General features: G+C 40.7%; 1 protein-coding gene across 5 annotated transcripts in view; it reads right to left on the bottom strand.

Annotated features, from left to right (window-relative positions):
• Positions 1–18,360, bottom strand: part of SHTN1 (shootin 1) — a 134,339-nt gene that overhangs the window by 46,497 nt on the left and 69,482 nt on the right. For all 5 annotated transcript variants that reach the window (XM_016186151.2, XM_060171216.1, XM_060171217.1 and 2 more), the window contains 3 exons: positions 16,380–16,526; positions 8,375–8,528; positions 3,856–3,955 (listed from right to left, as the gene is read on the bottom strand). In XM_016186151.2, the coding sequence (XP_016041637.1) occupies positions 3,856–3,955; positions 8,375–8,528; positions 16,380–16,526 (401 nt within the window). The remainder of the gene's footprint in view (positions 1–3,855; positions 3,956–8,374; positions 8,529–16,379; positions 16,527–18,360) is intronic.

Below are 18,360 nucleotides of genomic sequence, written 5' to 3'. Positions count from 1 at the left end.
GACGAAAGAAAAAAGCAATTTTATTTCAAAAGTAAAGAGGAATAAATTCACACAAACTTTCTTTCCCACTCCATCAAGTGAAGGCTTCAGGAAGTCTCACTATCTACTTAGCACCCATGGTAGAACAGGGGGGTTCTCACTAATCAGAACTCTTTCCCTTCCCCTCTCATTACTTCCTATACTGACTCCATCTCTGGTTCTGTGTATTAGAGTACAAGACAGATTTAAAGTTGTTTATACTATTCAGGATACTTGTCTATATTCACATATATGCTTATATGTATACAATATACAGATACATGCAAAAACATGTTCAAACACTTGAATATATGTTCATTGTTGTAAAACCTATACACAGATGAAACTGCTAGCTTTAAATGTTATTTTATTTCTTTTTTTATTATTGTATTTATTCCCTTTTGTTTCCCTTGTTGTTTTATTGTTGTAGTTATCATTGTTGTTGTTATTGATGTCATCATTGTTGGACAGGAAAGAGAGAAATGGAGAGAGGAGGGGAAGATAGAGGGGGGAGAGAAAGATAGACACCTGCAGACCTGCTTTACCGCCTGTGAAGCGACTCCCCTGCAGGCAGGGAGCCGGGGGCTCAAACCGGGATCCTTACGCCGGTCTTTGTGCTTTGCACCGCGTGCGCTTAACCCGCTGCGCTATCGCCCGACTCCCAGCTTTAAATGTTATAAACTGTTTAAATGTTATGAACTGATAAAACTGGAGATCAATACTGTGTCCAAAAGAAAATCAGTTATAATATTCAAAAAGGAGCCATCTGTCAAAATGGGGTTTAAGAGTCTAGAGAAAACAGGTCAGATGTGAAGACCAGGACGAGATGCTAGGACCAGTAAGTCAAAGCTTTGGCTAAAATGGCTCTACTTCACATCCATTCTACATGAATGAACAAAAGCTTCAAATCAACATTTCCTCAAGATGGAATAATTCAAAGGGAGATATTCACTGTGAAATTCTCCCAAGAAGTGTTCATGACCACTGTCATGGGTAATTTTATGTCAAACATGCTGGGTGTTTCTGTGCGGGTTCTAGATGAGGTTGGTATTTAAATAGCTTGAATAAAACACAGACTGACCTCCCTCGCATGGGTGGTCTTCAACCAGTCAGTTTGAGAACCTGAAAAGGACAAAAGGGTGACTCTCACCCAAAGAGATCAGGCCTCCTGCCTTAGTGCCCCGAAATGAGAACATCTTCATTTTTCCTGCTTTCAAACTTGAACTGAAGCACTGGTTCTTCTAGTTCTCAAGCTTTAATACTTTTAGACTAGAACTCAGCGTGGTCTGCAGTTTCACTGTTCATTCTGTAGATTCTGGTACCTGTCATCTAATTCCTCAAACTAAACACATTTTCATATGTGAATATGTACACACCTGTACAAAGACAACAGCCCCATATGGGATCTGCTGCTTTGGAGAATTTTAAGACACTCAACACATCTCATGAGTCACACCTGTCCACAACCCTTTTTCTTTCCTTTTTTCCCACCTCTCTTGGAAAGGAACTGAATGGGAATGAAAGGGAAAACATATAAAGCCACTTATAGATAGCCACAGTCCCTAGTCTTTCTGTCCCACTTTCATTTCTCTTCATGCTCTAGCTAGATCAGGTAAGCTGGATGATTCAGTATTTTTGAATGAAGCTCATGAGCATTCCAAAGCCAATGGTACTATAATAGGAACACAAACAGATTTGACAAAAAAAAAAAAAAAAAAAAAAAAAAAAAAAAAAAAAAAGCACTCCTTACCAAAAAAAAAAAAAGTTCTCTTTCCACTGAGAAATTACATCTTAAAGCATTTACCTTAAAATCGACAATGTTGGGAGTCGGGCTGTAGCGGGTTAAGCGCAGGTGGTGCAAAGCACAAGGACCGGCATAAGGATCCCGGTTCGAACCCCGGCTCCCCACCTGCAGGGGAGTTGCTTCACAGGCGGTGAAGCAGGTCTGCAGGTGTCTATCTTTCTCTCCTCCTCTCTGTCTTCCCCTCCTCTCTCCATTTCTCTCTGTCCTATCCAACAACGATGACAACAACAATAATAACTACAACAATAAAACAACAAGGGCAACAAAAGGGAATAAATAAATAAAATTAAAAAAAATTATAAAAAAAAATCGACAATGTCTTTCTTTGAAAAGTCTTATAAAAGAGTTCATGCTTTAGACATACATAGTCCAAATCTCACATTCATTTCTCAGCATAACCAAGTGTTTTTCTTTGGAAAAATACTATACTTAGGCTGTACTTTTACTTCCAGGGCCTCTCAGAATTCCTCAGTTGAAAAATTCAAGGAAAGCAGCAGAATTAATCACTCCTTCTTAACAGTTCTCCCCCCCTTACAGACGGCAATGACCTTTTGGGAAAGATTAAAGTGATGAATTTCCTGTTTTAAATGTCAAGTTCAGAATATCTCGGAGAGATTTAACTACCCAGGAGAGAAAGAATTTAAAATATCTGAAATTCTTTCAATGGACTCTTGGATCTGGATCGATCACGTGTAAAAATTATTTTGCCTTCATTGCTTCCATGGCTTAAAGTGGATTATGTCATACCGTACTCAGTGAGGAAAACCAGTAAGGAACTTTTTAAAAGGCATAGTCCCATTTTCATCATCATGTAGGGGAGAAATGCTCTGCAGTCTATTTAGACAGCTCAGCAAAGGTGGAAAGTACAAATAAATAGTCTCTTGGTGTGAACAGATTAAACAAAGCACATGAGTTAATGAAAGGTGGAAATCTAGCATGATTTTAAATTGCTTTTGTTCAAGAATAAATTACACAGAATCAACTAACAGGACACAAGCAGATAAGCTGACATCCCCTCAAGTAGCAGGCTGTCTTACAGAACTCTCAAGGGTAGAATGAAAAGCCAAAGTGGCCAGATTTGAATTAGTCTCCTGGGGTGGGGTGCAGTTCAGTCAGGTTTTCAGCACCACCAAGTCTCCATCAGCAAAGTGAGTCCTCTCTTCCTCTCTCTCTCTCTCTCTCTCTCTCTCTCTCTCTCTCTCTCTCTCTCATACACACATTCTAAAACAAATAGGAAAAAAACTGAAATAGGAGGCACTTGTGGTACAAAAAATAGGAGGCACAAAACCCTGGGTTGATTCTCTAGCACTACATAGTCCCACCTGCAGGGGGGTCGCTTTGCGGTGAAGCAGGTCTGCAGGTGTCTGTCTTTCTCCTCCCCTCTGCCTTCCCCTCCTCTCTCCATTTCTCTCTGTCCTATCCAACAACAGCAGCAGCAACAATATCAGCAACAACAACGGAAGGGGAAAAAAAAAAAAAAACATGTCCGTCAGGAGCATGGGTTCGTAGTACAGGCACTAAACCCCAGTGGTAACCCTGGAGGCAAAATAAATAATTAGACAGATAGATAAATAAATAAATAAATAAAAGCAGATCAATAAATGAAATGTAAGGGGGGGGCAAAAGTCTAGCTCCTAGATTGGGACGTCTGCATGGAATCTGACCAGGTACAAGAAGAAGAACATTGTAGACCATCAGAATGTCTTTCCTAGGGGGCTTTTTAGGGTCCTTTCTATATAGGTACATACTACCAACAGCCAACAAAACATTAGTCTTTAGAAAGTTCTCCAAGTGGCCTAATGGCTCCTTCTGTGGACTAGGAGACAGACAGACAGACAGACAGAGTTTTCAGGTTCAAAGCCTGTACTTCCCAGAAGATGGTCATTCACTAAGGTTAAAAAAAAAAAAAAAAAAAAAAAAGTTCTCCCAGAAAAAGAGGCACCAGTTTGTATTTCTACTCCCCTCTGTGATGCCCCTGGAGTCAGTATTTCACTGTAGAGCAAGCATTCTTCCCGAATGTGCTTTGTGCTTACCTGATAGGGTTGGGTGGCGGAGGGGGAAGTGGTGGAGGTGGAGGAGGTGGAGGAGGCACTGAATTCTCAGACTGGTTCACCCGTTTCTGAAGCTCATCAACTGCACAGGGAGAAGCATTCAGAAAAGAGCTGAAACAACCCAACCAGACATCTTCCTTATGTGTACAGGGGGAAAATAACCTCAGTCATTCAAAACCTTTCCATGAAGGTAAACTTAAATATTTTAATATGAAACAACAAAACGGTGAAACATTTTGTCATCCAGCCTACTATCTCTAGTACAACAGACACGCCTTTTACGACTTATTTTAAAAGTACCATCTTTCTTTTTTCTTGTTTTATGTCCAACTGGAAAAAGGAATAGAGGTGGGGAGGCAGGCTGTAGTACGCCTAGTTAAATGCACATATTACAGGGTGCAAGGATCCAGGTTCAAGCCTCTGGTCCCCACTGGCGGGGGCAGGGAGCGTCACAAGTGGCAAAACAGTGCTGTATGTCTCTCTCTCTCTCTTCCTCCCTTCCTTCCTCCCACCCTCCCTCCCTACCTTCCCTCTCATCTTCTCTGTCTCGATCCAACATAGATAAAACTATTTTTAAAAAACATTTAAGAGAAAGAAATAAAAGAAAGAAGGAGAGAAGGAAGAAAGAATGGAAAAAAAAGAAGGGGGCCAGATGAGTTGCACATGTTATAATGTTCAAGAACCAGGATTTGAGCCCCAGCCCCCACCTGCAGGGGGGAAAGTTTTGCAAGTGGTGAAGCAGGGCCACAGGTGTCTCTCTGTCTCTCTCCTTCTCTATCACCCCCTTCCTTTTTGATTTCTAGCTGTCTCTATCCAATAAAGAAAAAAAGATAATTTTTAAAAAATTAAAAAGGAGGGAGAGAGAGAGAAAGAAATAAAGAAAGGGAGAGGAGAGGAGAGGAGAGGTGAGGAGAGGAGAGGAGAGGAAAGGAAAGAAAGATGGTGGTGCACCTGGTTAAGCTTACACATTACCATGTACAAAGACTAAATCATCCTCAGGTCTCCTCCTGCAGGATGAAGCCCTATAAATACTGAAGCAGGATTACAGGTGTCTCTCTCTCTCTCTCTCTCTCTCTCTCTCCTCCCCTCCCCATTTCTTTCTGTCCTATCAAGTAAAGAGGGGAAAATTCAAGATAAAAATGGCTATGTGGGTGGGCAGTAAAGATGTGAGTAGGCTGAAGAAATATTTGTTAGCAGTGAAATACACTTTTCAAACACTAAGGATCTGTTTAGACTTAACTTTAAAAGTGTACTGACAGAATTAATTTTAAATATGACATTTAGTCAGGAATTTGAATAGCATACTTTCCTCCTCCACTTAATTTCATTTTAAAAAAAAGGCAAATACTAGAAATACTAGGTTTTTTTTTTTTTTTTTTTTTTTTTGCTTTAACCAAATTTGGACCTTTAAGTTTCTGGAACTCAGAAACATTTTGTTCTCTTGAAGAGAATTCTAGGTATATAATTCATTCATTCATTCATTTATCCGTTCATTCATTCAAGTCATTCAGTGTTGGTGAACATTCTTATCAGATGGCTTTGAGTTTAGGCATACTAAGTCAGTACCTGAAAGACACAGTTCCCAGTAAGCTAGCAGAATATTCCTCAAACATAGCTGGGTTAGCAGAGAAGCAATTATAGAAGCCAGACCTCCTACTTTCTGCACCCCAAAAATTGTACTTTCAGAAGAGGAGAAATGTGAAGAGAAGATAACTAGAGAGCTCTGAAACCCAATTCCATCAGGACCCTGAGTGAGAAGAGGAAGAAAAGGAAGGACACTTGGAAGCAGTAATAGGTGCAGCTGTGACTTCAGATGGGAGAGATGGCAGGAACATAGGGAAAAATGGGAAAAGATAGATAGATAGATAGATAGATAGATAGGTAGATAGATAGGTAGATAGATAGATAGATAGGTAGATAGATAGATAGGTAGGTAGGTAGGTAGATAGATAGATAGATAGATAGATAGACAGACAGACAGACAGACAGACAGACAGGTAGGTAGATAGATAGACAGACAGACAGACAGACAGACAGGTAGGTAGGTAGGTAGGTAGGTAGGTAGGTAGGTAGATAGGTAGGTAGGTAGGTAGGTAGATAGATAGATAGATAGATAGATAGATAGATAGATAGATAGGTAGGTAGGTAGGTAGGTAGATAGGCAGGCAGGCAGGCAGGCAGGCAGGCAGGCAGGCAGGCAGGCAGACAGGTAGGTAGGTAGGTAGGTAGGTAGGTAGGTAGATAGATAGATAGATAGATAGATAGATAGATAGATAGATAGATAGGTAGATAGAGCAAAATAGCAGTCAACCCATATCTGTGACCTTGGAAGAATCCCTACAGTGTCCAGTGGAGGGACTGGGACATAGAACTCTGGTGGTGGGAATAGTGTGAAACTGTATCTGTTATTTTGTAGCTTTGTAAATGACTAATAAAAATAATGTAAATAAGGAAACAAACAAAAAACTAATCGCTTGGTTGGCAGGCCACAGCCTGAGGGCAGCCAAAGCTCCCTGACATTTAATGTTCTAACCTCTGCTATGGAAAAGGGATTTCAGTAGCTACTAATAATTGTAAGTCATTTGCATGCTGCGTTTAACCCACTATATCTTTAGAGGCAGTGACCACACCCAGTGTTTTAAGTATCTTTAAGGATTTACCCCACTGTATTCTGTTACTCATCCAAACCTACTTCTTTGTATCTACAACTTCTGAAGTTTTGTAAACCTTGTTTTTTAAAGGAACCTGGACTTGAAGGGAGCACCATTTTGCTAGCCCACCCTCACTTCTATCATGATGCGGGTCAGTGAAAGGACACCTCTGTCTGGGCTCTCAGTAAAGACTTAGAACTCTCTAGTCTGTCTGAGCAATCTTTTGGGAGTCCTGCATCTCAGGCCCAGACAACTCACAAAGCAGGTATTTACCTGCCTCTTTAAATTACCTACCTTCCAACAGAAACTTGCTACTTATCCCTGAGAAGTCACCCAACTCACACATTTCTGTTAAGCCTTCAAGAACTGAATGAATAAATCCTCTGATTTAGGTATCCCCTGGTGTTTTAAGTTTTTCCTATATATATTTGCCCTCATATTGTATCATACCAAAATTATTATTTCCTGTATATAATTAGACACCAAATATCAAGGTAGTATTAACTAAAAAGTTTCAAATCTCTTTAAAGTTCCACCGTAACAGTTCCACTGTTATTCAAGACCAAGTTCCTAACTGCAAGGGACTCAGTTTAAATCTATGTCACAGAGGCAAATAACTCTCTCTGGTAGGGGCTCTGGTGTGGTGGCCCAAATACTGTCCAATTTATTCATGAACACTCTGGGTCAGTGTCTTCTCTTCAGACTTTCCACCTCCCAGGATGAAGTGAACCCACAATAATGCTTTTTGTTTTCACTTTAAACACTGAAAGTGTGGGCCAAGTTTGCTAACCCCAAGAATCCTCTGCTTATTTCATAAGCATGTGTATATCTCTCCAAAGGAAGACTGAGTTCACAGGCCAAAGGGTAGCATTCTTTTCTTCTATGTTTCTTAAGACTATACAAGGGTTAGGTCAGGTATAAATATGGTAGACACTAAAGAAAAAACACGTCTAAAATAAAATCTTAAATACTTCTAGCCCCTGCACTCAAAATGATAAAGATAACTTTAGCCATAGACTACTTGATATTCACTAAAAAGAATTGGATATTTCCTAATTTTAGGGCAAGATTTAAAAAAATTAAATTGTAATCCATTTTCATTGTGGATCAAAAAGCACTGGGTATATTTTTAAAGGAGAAAGTCTGGTTTTTCTGTACAGATTTCAAAATTCTAGTATAAAATTAACCAGAAATATCTGAAGTGAATATGGAAGCTGTTATAAAGGAAGTAACCTGCCTCTTTAAATTACCTACCTTCCAACAGAAACTTGCTACTTATCCCTGAGAAGTCACCCAACTCACACATTTCTGTTAAGCCTTCAAGAATTGAATGAATAAATCCTTTAAGTATCCCCTGGTGTTTTAAAAGTTTTTCCTATATATATTTGCCCTCATATTGTGTCGTACCAAAATTATTATTTCCTGTATATAATTAGACACCAAATATCAAGGTAGTATTAACTAAAAAGTTTCAAATCTCTTTAAAGTTCTACCCTAAAATGCACAAAGTAAAGTCAGTACCGTGTGAACACTCATTTCTGAAATCCCGAGAAGGTTCAAAAATTTTGGTATTCCTATTTTAATGGATTCTTTACCTCTTTATTTTACATGTGAAGCTTACAATGGATTCCAATCCAAAAAAGAAGTCTATATATTTGTGAATCAGTGAGTTGCAGGGGTCATTCTACTGAGCTGCGATAGTTTGAAGTGAAGGAATTTCAAAACAAACCTTGGTGTTGTCTTATAGTATTCAGTAAATGTTTTAGGTTAACCATATGCCTGGCTTTGCACCAAGAGTGAGAGATGCACAGATTCGCAGTAAGATGCAGTAGCCTAATCAATGCCTTTACCGGAATGCTTTAAATTTCTGGCTTTCTCCTCAGAAGTCTGACACTTCAATTCCAAGTCCTTTTTATCTTCCTCTAAAAGTTCCAGCTGCTGTTTCAGATTATTTATCTCTTTGTTGAGTGTTTCACTTTCTAGTTGCTCTTCTAAATTTTTGACCTGTAAGTTATAAACAAAATATTATGGGGTGACACAGCATTACCTGTCAAGAAATTTTATGTTTCTCTTTTAAACCACATTCCGATTTCTAATTTACCTTCAAGACATCACTCATTCTGGAATACACATGCTACTTACAATGATTATCAGCTACTTATTCAATATAAATTTATTGCTCATTAAATTATTTATTTATTATTAAATTATTCATGCTCCGAATAATTTATTCTTAAATGTGAGTCAAAAAGTAAGGCAACAGGACAGAGAAAAATGTTTGCCCCCACCCCCGGAGAAAAATTCAAATAGTATTGAAAAGAGGGACAACTGGTAGTAAGTTCAAAAAATTTTTTTCTTCCTGGAGGCCGGGTGGTGGCGCACCTGGTTGAGCACATATATTACAATGTGCAAGGACCAGGGTTCGAGCCCCCAGTCCCCACCTGCAGGGGGAAAGCTTTGCAAATGGTGAAGCAGTGTTACAAGTGTCTCTCTATCTCTTTCCCTCTTTATCTCCCCCTACCATCTCAATTTTTGGCTGTTTGTATCCAATAAATAAAGATAATTTTTAAAATGTTGTGAGCCGTCTTGGTGCATCCCCCCACCAACATCATTGTACGAGAAAGGTCCTATAGGGGAGTCGGGCGGTAGTGCAGCGGGTTAAGCACACATGGCGCAAAACTCAAGGACTGGCGTAAGGATCCTGATTCAAGCCCTTGGCTCCCCACCTGCAGGGGAGTTGCTTCACAGGCGATGAAGCAGGTCTGCAGGTGTCTTTCTCTCCCCCGCTCTGCCTTCTCCTCCTCTCTCCATTTCTCTCTGTCCTATCTAACAACAATGACATCAATAAAAACAACTATAATAACTACAACTACAATAAAAAAACAAGGGCAACAAAAGGGAAAATAAATATATAAAAATAAAAGGTCCTTTGGTTCAGTGATCATACAATTTGTGTGTGTCTATGGATACCTCCTGGGGCCTCACGTGACCTTCGTGTAACCTCACTCTCCCAGGCTGACTTTTTTTGGAAAGAGACACAGAGAGCCAGAGAGAGAGGGAGAGATACCTCAGCACTGAAGCTTCTTATAGTACTACAGCTGTAGCACTCCTATGTGGCACACCGGCAGTTCAAACCTGAGTGGAACAACACATGGCAAGGCAGGAGCCCTATCAGGTGAGCTATCACACGTGTTCAAATATCATTGCTGAAGGGCTGGGAAGATAGCACTCCATATGTCAGAGCTGAGCAGTGTTCTGGTCTTTCTCTCTCTCACACATACACATTCTCATAAAATAAATAAATCTTTAAAAACATATGTTCAGAAGGTCAGGTGGTAGTGCAGTAGGTTAAGTGCACATGGCACAAAGTTCAAGGACCAGAGTAAGGATCCCAGTTTGAACCCCCGCCTCCCCACCTGCAGAGGGGTCACCTCCCAAGCAGTGAAGCAGGTCCGCAGGTGTCTTGTCTTTCTCTCGCCCTCTCTCAATTTCTCTCTGTCCTATCCAACAACAACAGCAGCAGCAACAACAACAGTAACAATAACAAGGGCAACAAAGGCGACAAAAATGATGGGGGAATGGCCTCCTGGAGCACTGGATTCATAGTGCAGGCACTGAGCCACAGCAATAATCCTGGAGGCAAATAAATAAATAAATAAAAGTTTACTAATGTATATTTTGCAACAATAAAAAAATGAAACTTCCACCAACCTCAATGACTTATTTACAATGAATTCATTAAATGAATTATTTATTCTATAACAGACTGAAATCACTCATTAGCTCACTGCATACTGATATGGGAATATATTACCCATGGGGGGGAGCTGCAGAATGCACAGGGTGGCTCCAGTAATGTAGTCATCAAATTATGTATCTATACAATGTCTGGACATGTACCAAAATAAGGACTTCTTAGTTAATTTTTATTTTCTGTTTTTAAACATGTATTTTCATGAGAGAGAGAAAGACAAAGGGGGAGAGGGAGAGACCAGAGCATTGCTCAGCTCTGGCTGATGGTGGTACTGGGAGTTGAACCTGGGACCTTAGAGCCTCAGGCATGAAAGTTTTTTGCAGAACCATTATGCTGTCTCTCCAGCCAGGTTAGTTTTAATTTTCTTCTTTAACATTTTCTGTATTTTTAAAATCAGCTTATAGTCTCAGGTGGATAGGTTACCTGTATAATTGTAAGAGCAATACAGCTGTGATTAGTCATGGCCTCATCCAGAGGAGAATTAACAGACATGCAAGAAGTACTTTAAAGTACATATATGAATGATTGCTGAGAAGAACTGTGTAGTATATCCTAACCATTTTAGAAGCATGAGTAGCCAGAATTCTACTCAGTACCTTTCCCAGACCTCAACAAGGTATATACCACAGGTATAGTAATCCTACATCTTAGTTCCACTCATGAGGTTCTAGACAAAATTCTTTACGAAGTAAGTTAACTGCATGCAGAAGGACTTTTCAGCACACACACAAAAAAATTTCTAACACAAGCTAAATATAAATATATAATATTTTATTCTTTATTTGAAAAAGCAAGACTTGCATATGGGGACCAAAAAAAAAAAAAAAAGCCAAAACCAAACAAACAATTCTTTTCCTCCCACTCTACTCTCCAGTCCTCACTCCACTTCAGCTGCCTATTCAACAGCAGCTCTCCATACACAGCGATATTGCTTTAAGGAAAAAAAAAAAAAAACTCTACCCCACAATCAGACTTTGCCAAAACTTCAGAAACTTGCAAAGATTAAATGGCAATGTTGTTGCTTAATGAGACTTTGACGGGTGATATGAAATAGCAGCTCTCACAGCCATTCCTCCGCCAACGAGGAACACGGGAAGGAGTGTAAATATTGATGTAATTTTTCTTAAGTGGATTCTTTAATTGGAAAGTCTTTGTTCCACCTCTTCACCTCTCCTCCCCACCCGCCTCCTCTTTCTCACCTGCCGTGATGACTATCCTGACTGCCTGGCACACAGAGGTAGGCTGTGTCAGCTGGAATAGCTCCACTCAAACAGACTAAAATAACCACTTAGGAAGTCTTTAAACATAGACATTGTGCACATTTACAAAATCAGAAATTTTCTCTACACAAACAATTACCATGAATGTGCACTTTTCTCTCTTTCCCTCTCTGAATACCGAGGATCGCCTACAAGTTCTTGGGAAACTCATAAGCCTTCCCAATGTACGCAGTCTTCAGGAAGCATGCCTTGCTCACAGATTTTCCAGACTGTGTATGATCCAAGCTTCTACCTCTTCCCCTTACTTTTTCTGATGCTTAGGATGGTTTAAAGATCATTGTTAGTCTATAGTAATGCACTATGGCTTTTAGTTGGGAGCTAGATTATCTTCTCAGTGATGATTGGGAAGACTTAACTTAGTGGACTCCTTGCACTATGTGTATAGGTCTCTCTTTCTCTCTCTTTCTCTCTCCTTCCTCTCCCTCTCCCTCTCCCTCTCTCTCTCATGTGTGTGTGTATTAAAATTCCAGAAGAGTGAACTGGGAGGTGGTGATTCTCCCTCCCTCTCTCTCTCTCTCTCTCTCTCTCTCTCTCGTGTGTGTGTGTTAAAATTCCAGAAGAGTGAACTACAAGGTGGTGGAGTGGCATAGAATTAGATTTTCATTCATGAGACCCTGAGTTCAATTCCTGACACCACATATGCAAGAGTGTTGCTCTGTCATAAAATCTTTTATGGCCTGTCCAGGTCCTTGCCCTCACTATAAACTAGAAATAGCAGAAATAGTAGAGACTGCCACACTGTCTGAAGGGAGGTTGGGTCATCCTATTCAGCCACTTGAGGAAGACTGGTCCTGAAATGACTGCAACCTAGAAGATTCCCAGATGTGACTGACCATGGACTATGAGCTCAAACTGACAGGGACTCGGAGATTATACAGGCTCCTGTGCTAAATATGAAGATATATGGGCCCTGGTCAGATTGCTGTGGTTAATAGTTAAATGTACTTTTAAAATATTTTTAGATGCTGAGTGGTGATGTACTTGGTTGAGCGCACACATGTGCACATGTTACAATGTGCAAGGACCTAGGTTCAAGCCTCTGGTCCTCACCTGCAGGGGGAAGCTTCACAAATGGTGAAGCAATGCTGCAGGTGTCTGTCTGTCTCATTTCCTCTCTATAGCCCTCTTCCTCTGAATTTCTGGCTGTCTCTATCAAATAAATAAAGATAATTAAAAGAAAACAGTTAAAAATACATTTTTCAATTTGGGAGCTGCTCTCTTCCCTAATCCAGGTTTCAAGTTCTATTCTCAACTCTGACACCAGGCTCCTGGGTGATATTTCTTTTTTTTTTTAATTTTTTTAATATTTATTTTATTTATTTATTCCCTTTTGTTGCCCCTGTTGTTTTATTGTTGTAGTTATTATTGTTGTTGTCGTTGTTGGATAGGACAGAGAGAAATGGAGAGAGGGAGGGGAAGACAGAGAGGGGGAGTGAAAGATAGACACCTGCAGACCTGCTTCACTGCCTGTGAAGCGACTCCCCTGCAGGTGGGGAGCCGGGGTTCGAACAGGGATCCTTATGCCCGTCTTTGTGCTTTGTGCCACCTGCGCTTAGCCCGCTGCACTACAGCCCGACTCCCCTGGGTGATATTTCTAATCCACCTTCATGTTAGCTCTCAAACTCAAGCAGAGATTACCAAAGTCATGGGCTCCTAGGAACATACCTAAAATAGACATACTGGCTTTTCTCCACCTCAGGGTTCTCTATTCTCATCTTCTCTACTTCCTGTTTATTAAACATTTGGCCCTGCTTAATACCTTTGAGCAACCAAATTCCAGATCTACTACAATTCCATCCTGACTTCCCTGGCAAGATGACCCTGCCAACAAGTTCCAGAACCTCACCTCTCCAGACCCCTACCCAACTAGGGAAAGATAAGAGACGGGCCGGGGTTTGGATCGACCTGCCAACATTCATGTCTAGCAGAGAAGCAAAATTACAGGAGCCAGAACTCGATTCTGCACCCCATAAAGAATTTTGGACCACACCCCCAGAGAGGGGAGATGTTAGAGGAAGATGCCCAGTTCCCCAATTCCATGGGGAACTGAAATATTTACCACCAGGTATCTTTGTTTTTATACTACTGTTACTCTGCTTCACAGTGGTCTGGTCTCGCCCCCCCCACCTCTGGGAGACTGTGGTTTGGCCCCTGCTAGTTTCACGGCCCCCTTCTCCCCGTCCCTGGAACCCTACGGACTTCCAGAGTTCCTGCCGCTGCCGCTGGAGGAGAAGGATGCAGGACAGATCTGTGTGGTGATTGGTTTGGGTTAGTTTTTGAATCGTTGTTCGTGAATAAAGAAATACAGCTTCTCTGCCCACCCGTGTGTCTTCGAGTCTCTGTCTACCGCCGGTAAGCTAGCCTGGCCTACTGGAGCCCCGAACCGTTAACGACAAATGGCGTCCACGTGGACCTGACGTGCGCATCCCCCCCAGATAAGTGAAGACTTTACCTACCTATCTACAACGGCCTTCTTTTCTGCTTGTGAAGAGGTTTCCAAAGGCCTCTGCCCTTTCTTCATGAGACTGTTTCTCTGTTTCTGGAACATTTTGTTCTGTGCCACACTGTGGTTTCCGCCCAATGCCCGCCTGCAAGAGCCAGCTAGCCGCCACATGGCGCAAGGCATTGGGCGTGGGCTCCCTCCACGCTGCTTGGCCACCCGGAGCAGGGCAGCAGGCATGGCAGGCAGACCTGCAGCCAATCATGGCCGCCACCCCGGGGCACCTCAGCCCGCACCTTCTGCACCGCTGGCCCGCCCGCCCTCCTGCTATGAAGTCTGGACAGATCCTGGACCACCCGGAGACCGTGGGCTCCCTGCCGAAACTGGATCCTCAACTCCGCTCTGAAGTCAGAAAAGCTAGAATACGCAGAGATTCCTACAGAGATCACTACCTACAATTCCTTGAAGTGAAGTTGCCCAAGAAGCCACCGCTGGACAACGCACTCCCCGGACAGCTAAGACAGTATAGATCTAAACTCGTGTTTAAAATGACATGTCTTTGTAACAAAAGTTTTCCTCCTTGTGTATTGAAGACCATGTTTACGTGTGTGTTTAAAGTTTGGTAAACATTAACTTTAAGGTTAAAAATGTAACTTTAAGGCTATATTCTTACCAGACAGAGTAAATGAAAAAGGTTTTCAACATAGTTCTCATAAAGGTAAAATTAACTTACATTTAAAGTCTGAGTTAAAAATTAGTTAAAAATCAATATATTTTAACTAAGTTAGTCTAAAAAAAAAAAAACCTGCGCACACCTAGGGTGTGTCTCTGTCTTCAATGGGTGTAACAAAAGGTTAAATAGACTTGTTGATATGTAAAACTCTCGATTACCTTCTCAATTAGAAACATTAGATTGCGCTATGGTTATGCTAATAATTCTCATGCCTGAGGCTTTTTTCTTTCCATGGTTCTTATGTTTACCTTTCCACATTCTATTGTTTAAACTTTAAACAACCTTAAAATCATACTTAAATAGACTTCCAATTGTAATAGAGTTATCAATTGTGATAAACTTCTAACCTGCTACAAGTTTTGTTTCATAGTAAGTAAATTGCAGCTGTCAAGTCCTCTACAGAAAAGCGGAATTCCAGCAGCTGACCTTCCTCATACAACGTTCCACCCCCTGGCATTCTTCCGTGGACATCTGCTTTGGACTCACACTTCTATCGGACTCACTGGTACACCTCTTGGACACTTTGCACAAAACTAGCAGCTTCCCTTTATGCTGCTGGGTTTCTCAAAGACTGACTGCAGCCAGCTGCCTTGAGACTCTAGGCCTTACTCTGTCCCCATGCTAAAAAATGCCCGTTGAGGCAAGTACGCCCCCCAGAGGCAAAAAAAAAGGTCCCCCTCAGGCCTTCCCTTGGCAGCACACTGGTTCTTATTGCTCACTTACATGTTCCTCCATGTTTGTGCCAGTTGCTTTTTTAAAAAATGCCTGTACAATATAGGTTTCTGTTCACCCCACACCCCTGATACTATGGTCATTTAGTTAAAAAGAAAAGGGGGAATTGTTGATCTGCTTCACAGTGGTTTGGTCTCGCCCCCCACCCCCCACTTCTGGGAGACTGTGGTTTGGCCCCTGCTAGTTTCGTGGGCCCCCTTCTCCCCACCCCCGGAGCCCTACGAACTTCCAGAGTTCTTGCTGCTGCCTCCGGAGGAGAAGGATGCAGGACAGATCTGTGTGGTGATTAGTTTTAGGTTAGTTTTTGAATCGTTGCTCCTGAATAAAGAAATACAGCTTCTCTGCCCAGTCATGTGTCCTCGAGTCTCTGTCTACCGCCGCGAAGCTAGCCCGGCCTACTAGAGCCCCGAACTTTAATGACATACTACCACTGAAGAATAAGTGAGTCTGGGAAACATCAGAGGAACTCAAGCACTGTTTTGCTTATCTGAGACAGAAGAAGAGAAGGGAAGGATACTCAGAAGTAGTTACGTGTGTCGGTGTGACTTGGAAAGGAAGTGGAGGCAGGACTGTGGAAAAATGGGCAAAAAACCCACATAGATATATAGATACATACATAGATAGATAGATGGATAGATAGATGGATGGATAGATGCAGGTAGATACAAATATAGACAAACAGATATAAACATAAAGTCAACCTGTATAGTGACCTTGGGAAAACTATTACAGTTTCCACTGGAGGGGGATGGAGTGGAGACGCAGAACTCTGGTGTGGAATTAAACCCCTATGATAATTTTGTAAATCACTCATAAAAAATTTTACAAGAAGAGTGATGCTCTGTTCTTTTTTTTTTGCTCTCATAAGTAAATAAATCTTTTAAAGAAAAAAGACTCTAGATGAAAAATCTGTTACCTTTTGTTGATGCTGAAGTCTCTCTTCTTCAAGGAGCTGAGTGAGTTTTGCATTTTCCTCTAAAGCTTTCAAAAGCTGCTGGTCTGGAACAGAGCTTTGTAGCAGAAGGTGGCTTTGTCTCTTCAGCTTGTTCTGTTCTATAAACATCTGCAAAATTTAATTTCAAATAAGCGTATGCTGGTCAGTCCCAAGCAACTTCTTAATTACAACCTGTGCAAAAGGATGTGGGTTTCTTTTTTGAATGGCTGAGGCAAGTTACAAATTGTATACTATATATAATGTTCTAAAAGTTTATGATTCCATCCATAACCTTTATACAACTATAGTAACCTTTGTTCCAATCACATGCTTATACAACGACGCAGTTCTATACCTAAATCTTTACATTTTGTCATCGCTTCAAAACATATTAACACTAATATTAGGAGCAACTATTGATCAATTACTTATTCCAGGTATACTAAATATCTAAATATCTAAATTTATGCCAGGATACTAAATATCTAAATACATTATTTCAATCCTTACAACAATCCCATGAATTAAGTGCCTCTCCTCTGAATAGTTAGCATTTAAAACTGTGATGAACAGAGCAGTGATCATTTTATACACTTTACATCATGTAGTCCTTTAGAATAACTCTGCCAGGGAGATTATTATAATTGCAATTTTACTAAGAAGGGAACTGAGGCTCAGGAATTAAGCAACTTTCCCAAGGATATGTGTACGTGGCAAAAATCAGGATGTAAAAACCTAGGTCGGCCTGATTTATAAGTGCCAATTCTTAACCAGGTGGCTAATCTCATGTGTTATTTATAATACCTGATGTTTTGTTTTAAGCCAATTACTTCTCCCGTGGTGATGAAAGCAGTTAACAGTGGGGAGGGGGTGTAAGGAAGAAAAAGCTAGACTAATATTTATCCAGGACTTTATTAAGCAATTTGCAATGTTACTGGATTTTCATAACCTCACTTGATTGAGAATGTAATATTTTATTCACCTATGTTTTTTCCCTTAATGTTCTCTGTAAGTCAGTCAATAGGGGAGTTGGAGCACAAAATTTTGTAAATATTGGATCCATCTTATAGCAAAGATTCATGTTTTCAAATTCTTAGCAGCATTTTAAAGTGTGATTTACACCCTCCATTTTAATTCTCATAATAAGAATGAGAGGTCTGGAGCAAGTATGTGTGTGTGTGTGTGTGTGTGTGTGTGTGTGTGTGTGTGTGTGTGTGTTTTCCAGGTTCAAGAAAAGTGACACTGAAGACATTAGCAACCTAGGGAACAGTAACCAGTATTTTATCACAATATCTTGAATTTAATCAATGAGTTTTTTTGAGTTAGTATTATTACAGTAATGTCTCTATTATCCACATTTCCATGTTGATAATGAGAAAATACCTTCCGTGCTCAAGATTCTTCTCACTTCTTTTCTGGGTAAACATGACAATATCTGTTTCCACTAAACAGTACCAGGTATTAAGATATAAAATCATTCTCTGTATTTTTAGTGGAATCTTGTTTCCTCTGTCTCTCTTCTCTGCTGCATCATGACCTCCAAGTATTCCTCTGAACAGCTCTCTATTCTAACATCTTTCAGTAAAGAAATGGAAAAATGAACATGTCTCTCAAAGTAAGAGTCTGGTACCCAGCCAGCCTTTTCACATTGCAATGGAGGCATCTTCACTTTCTCTCCCTCCTCCTCAACAGTTTATTTAATTCCATTACCTACATTGCTGCAGCTTTTCCCAAAGGTCTCTGACATTCTTCAATTCCTTATTCTGTCTTCCAAATACAAGAGAAGAACATCTGGTCACATTTCATTAAACTCTGAATAAAATGAATCTGGATATTTCACAGAAGATCCTCTTGAACAAGACCTTGTAGAGAGTTAGTTGCTAACAGAGTTGCACTCAAGCACAGAAAGACTCCTGCTTGTCGTCCCCATAACCTGGTACTTTGTTCTCCGTCCATACCTTGG

This window comes from Erinaceus europaeus, chromosome 14 (assembly GCF_950295315.1).
Source record: "Erinaceus europaeus chromosome 14, mEriEur2.1, whole genome shotgun sequence".
In the NCBI taxonomy this organism is placed as follows: Eukaryota; Metazoa; Chordata; class Mammalia; order Eulipotyphla; family Erinaceidae; genus Erinaceus; species Erinaceus europaeus.
This window is presented reverse-complemented; position numbering and strand designations above follow the sequence as displayed.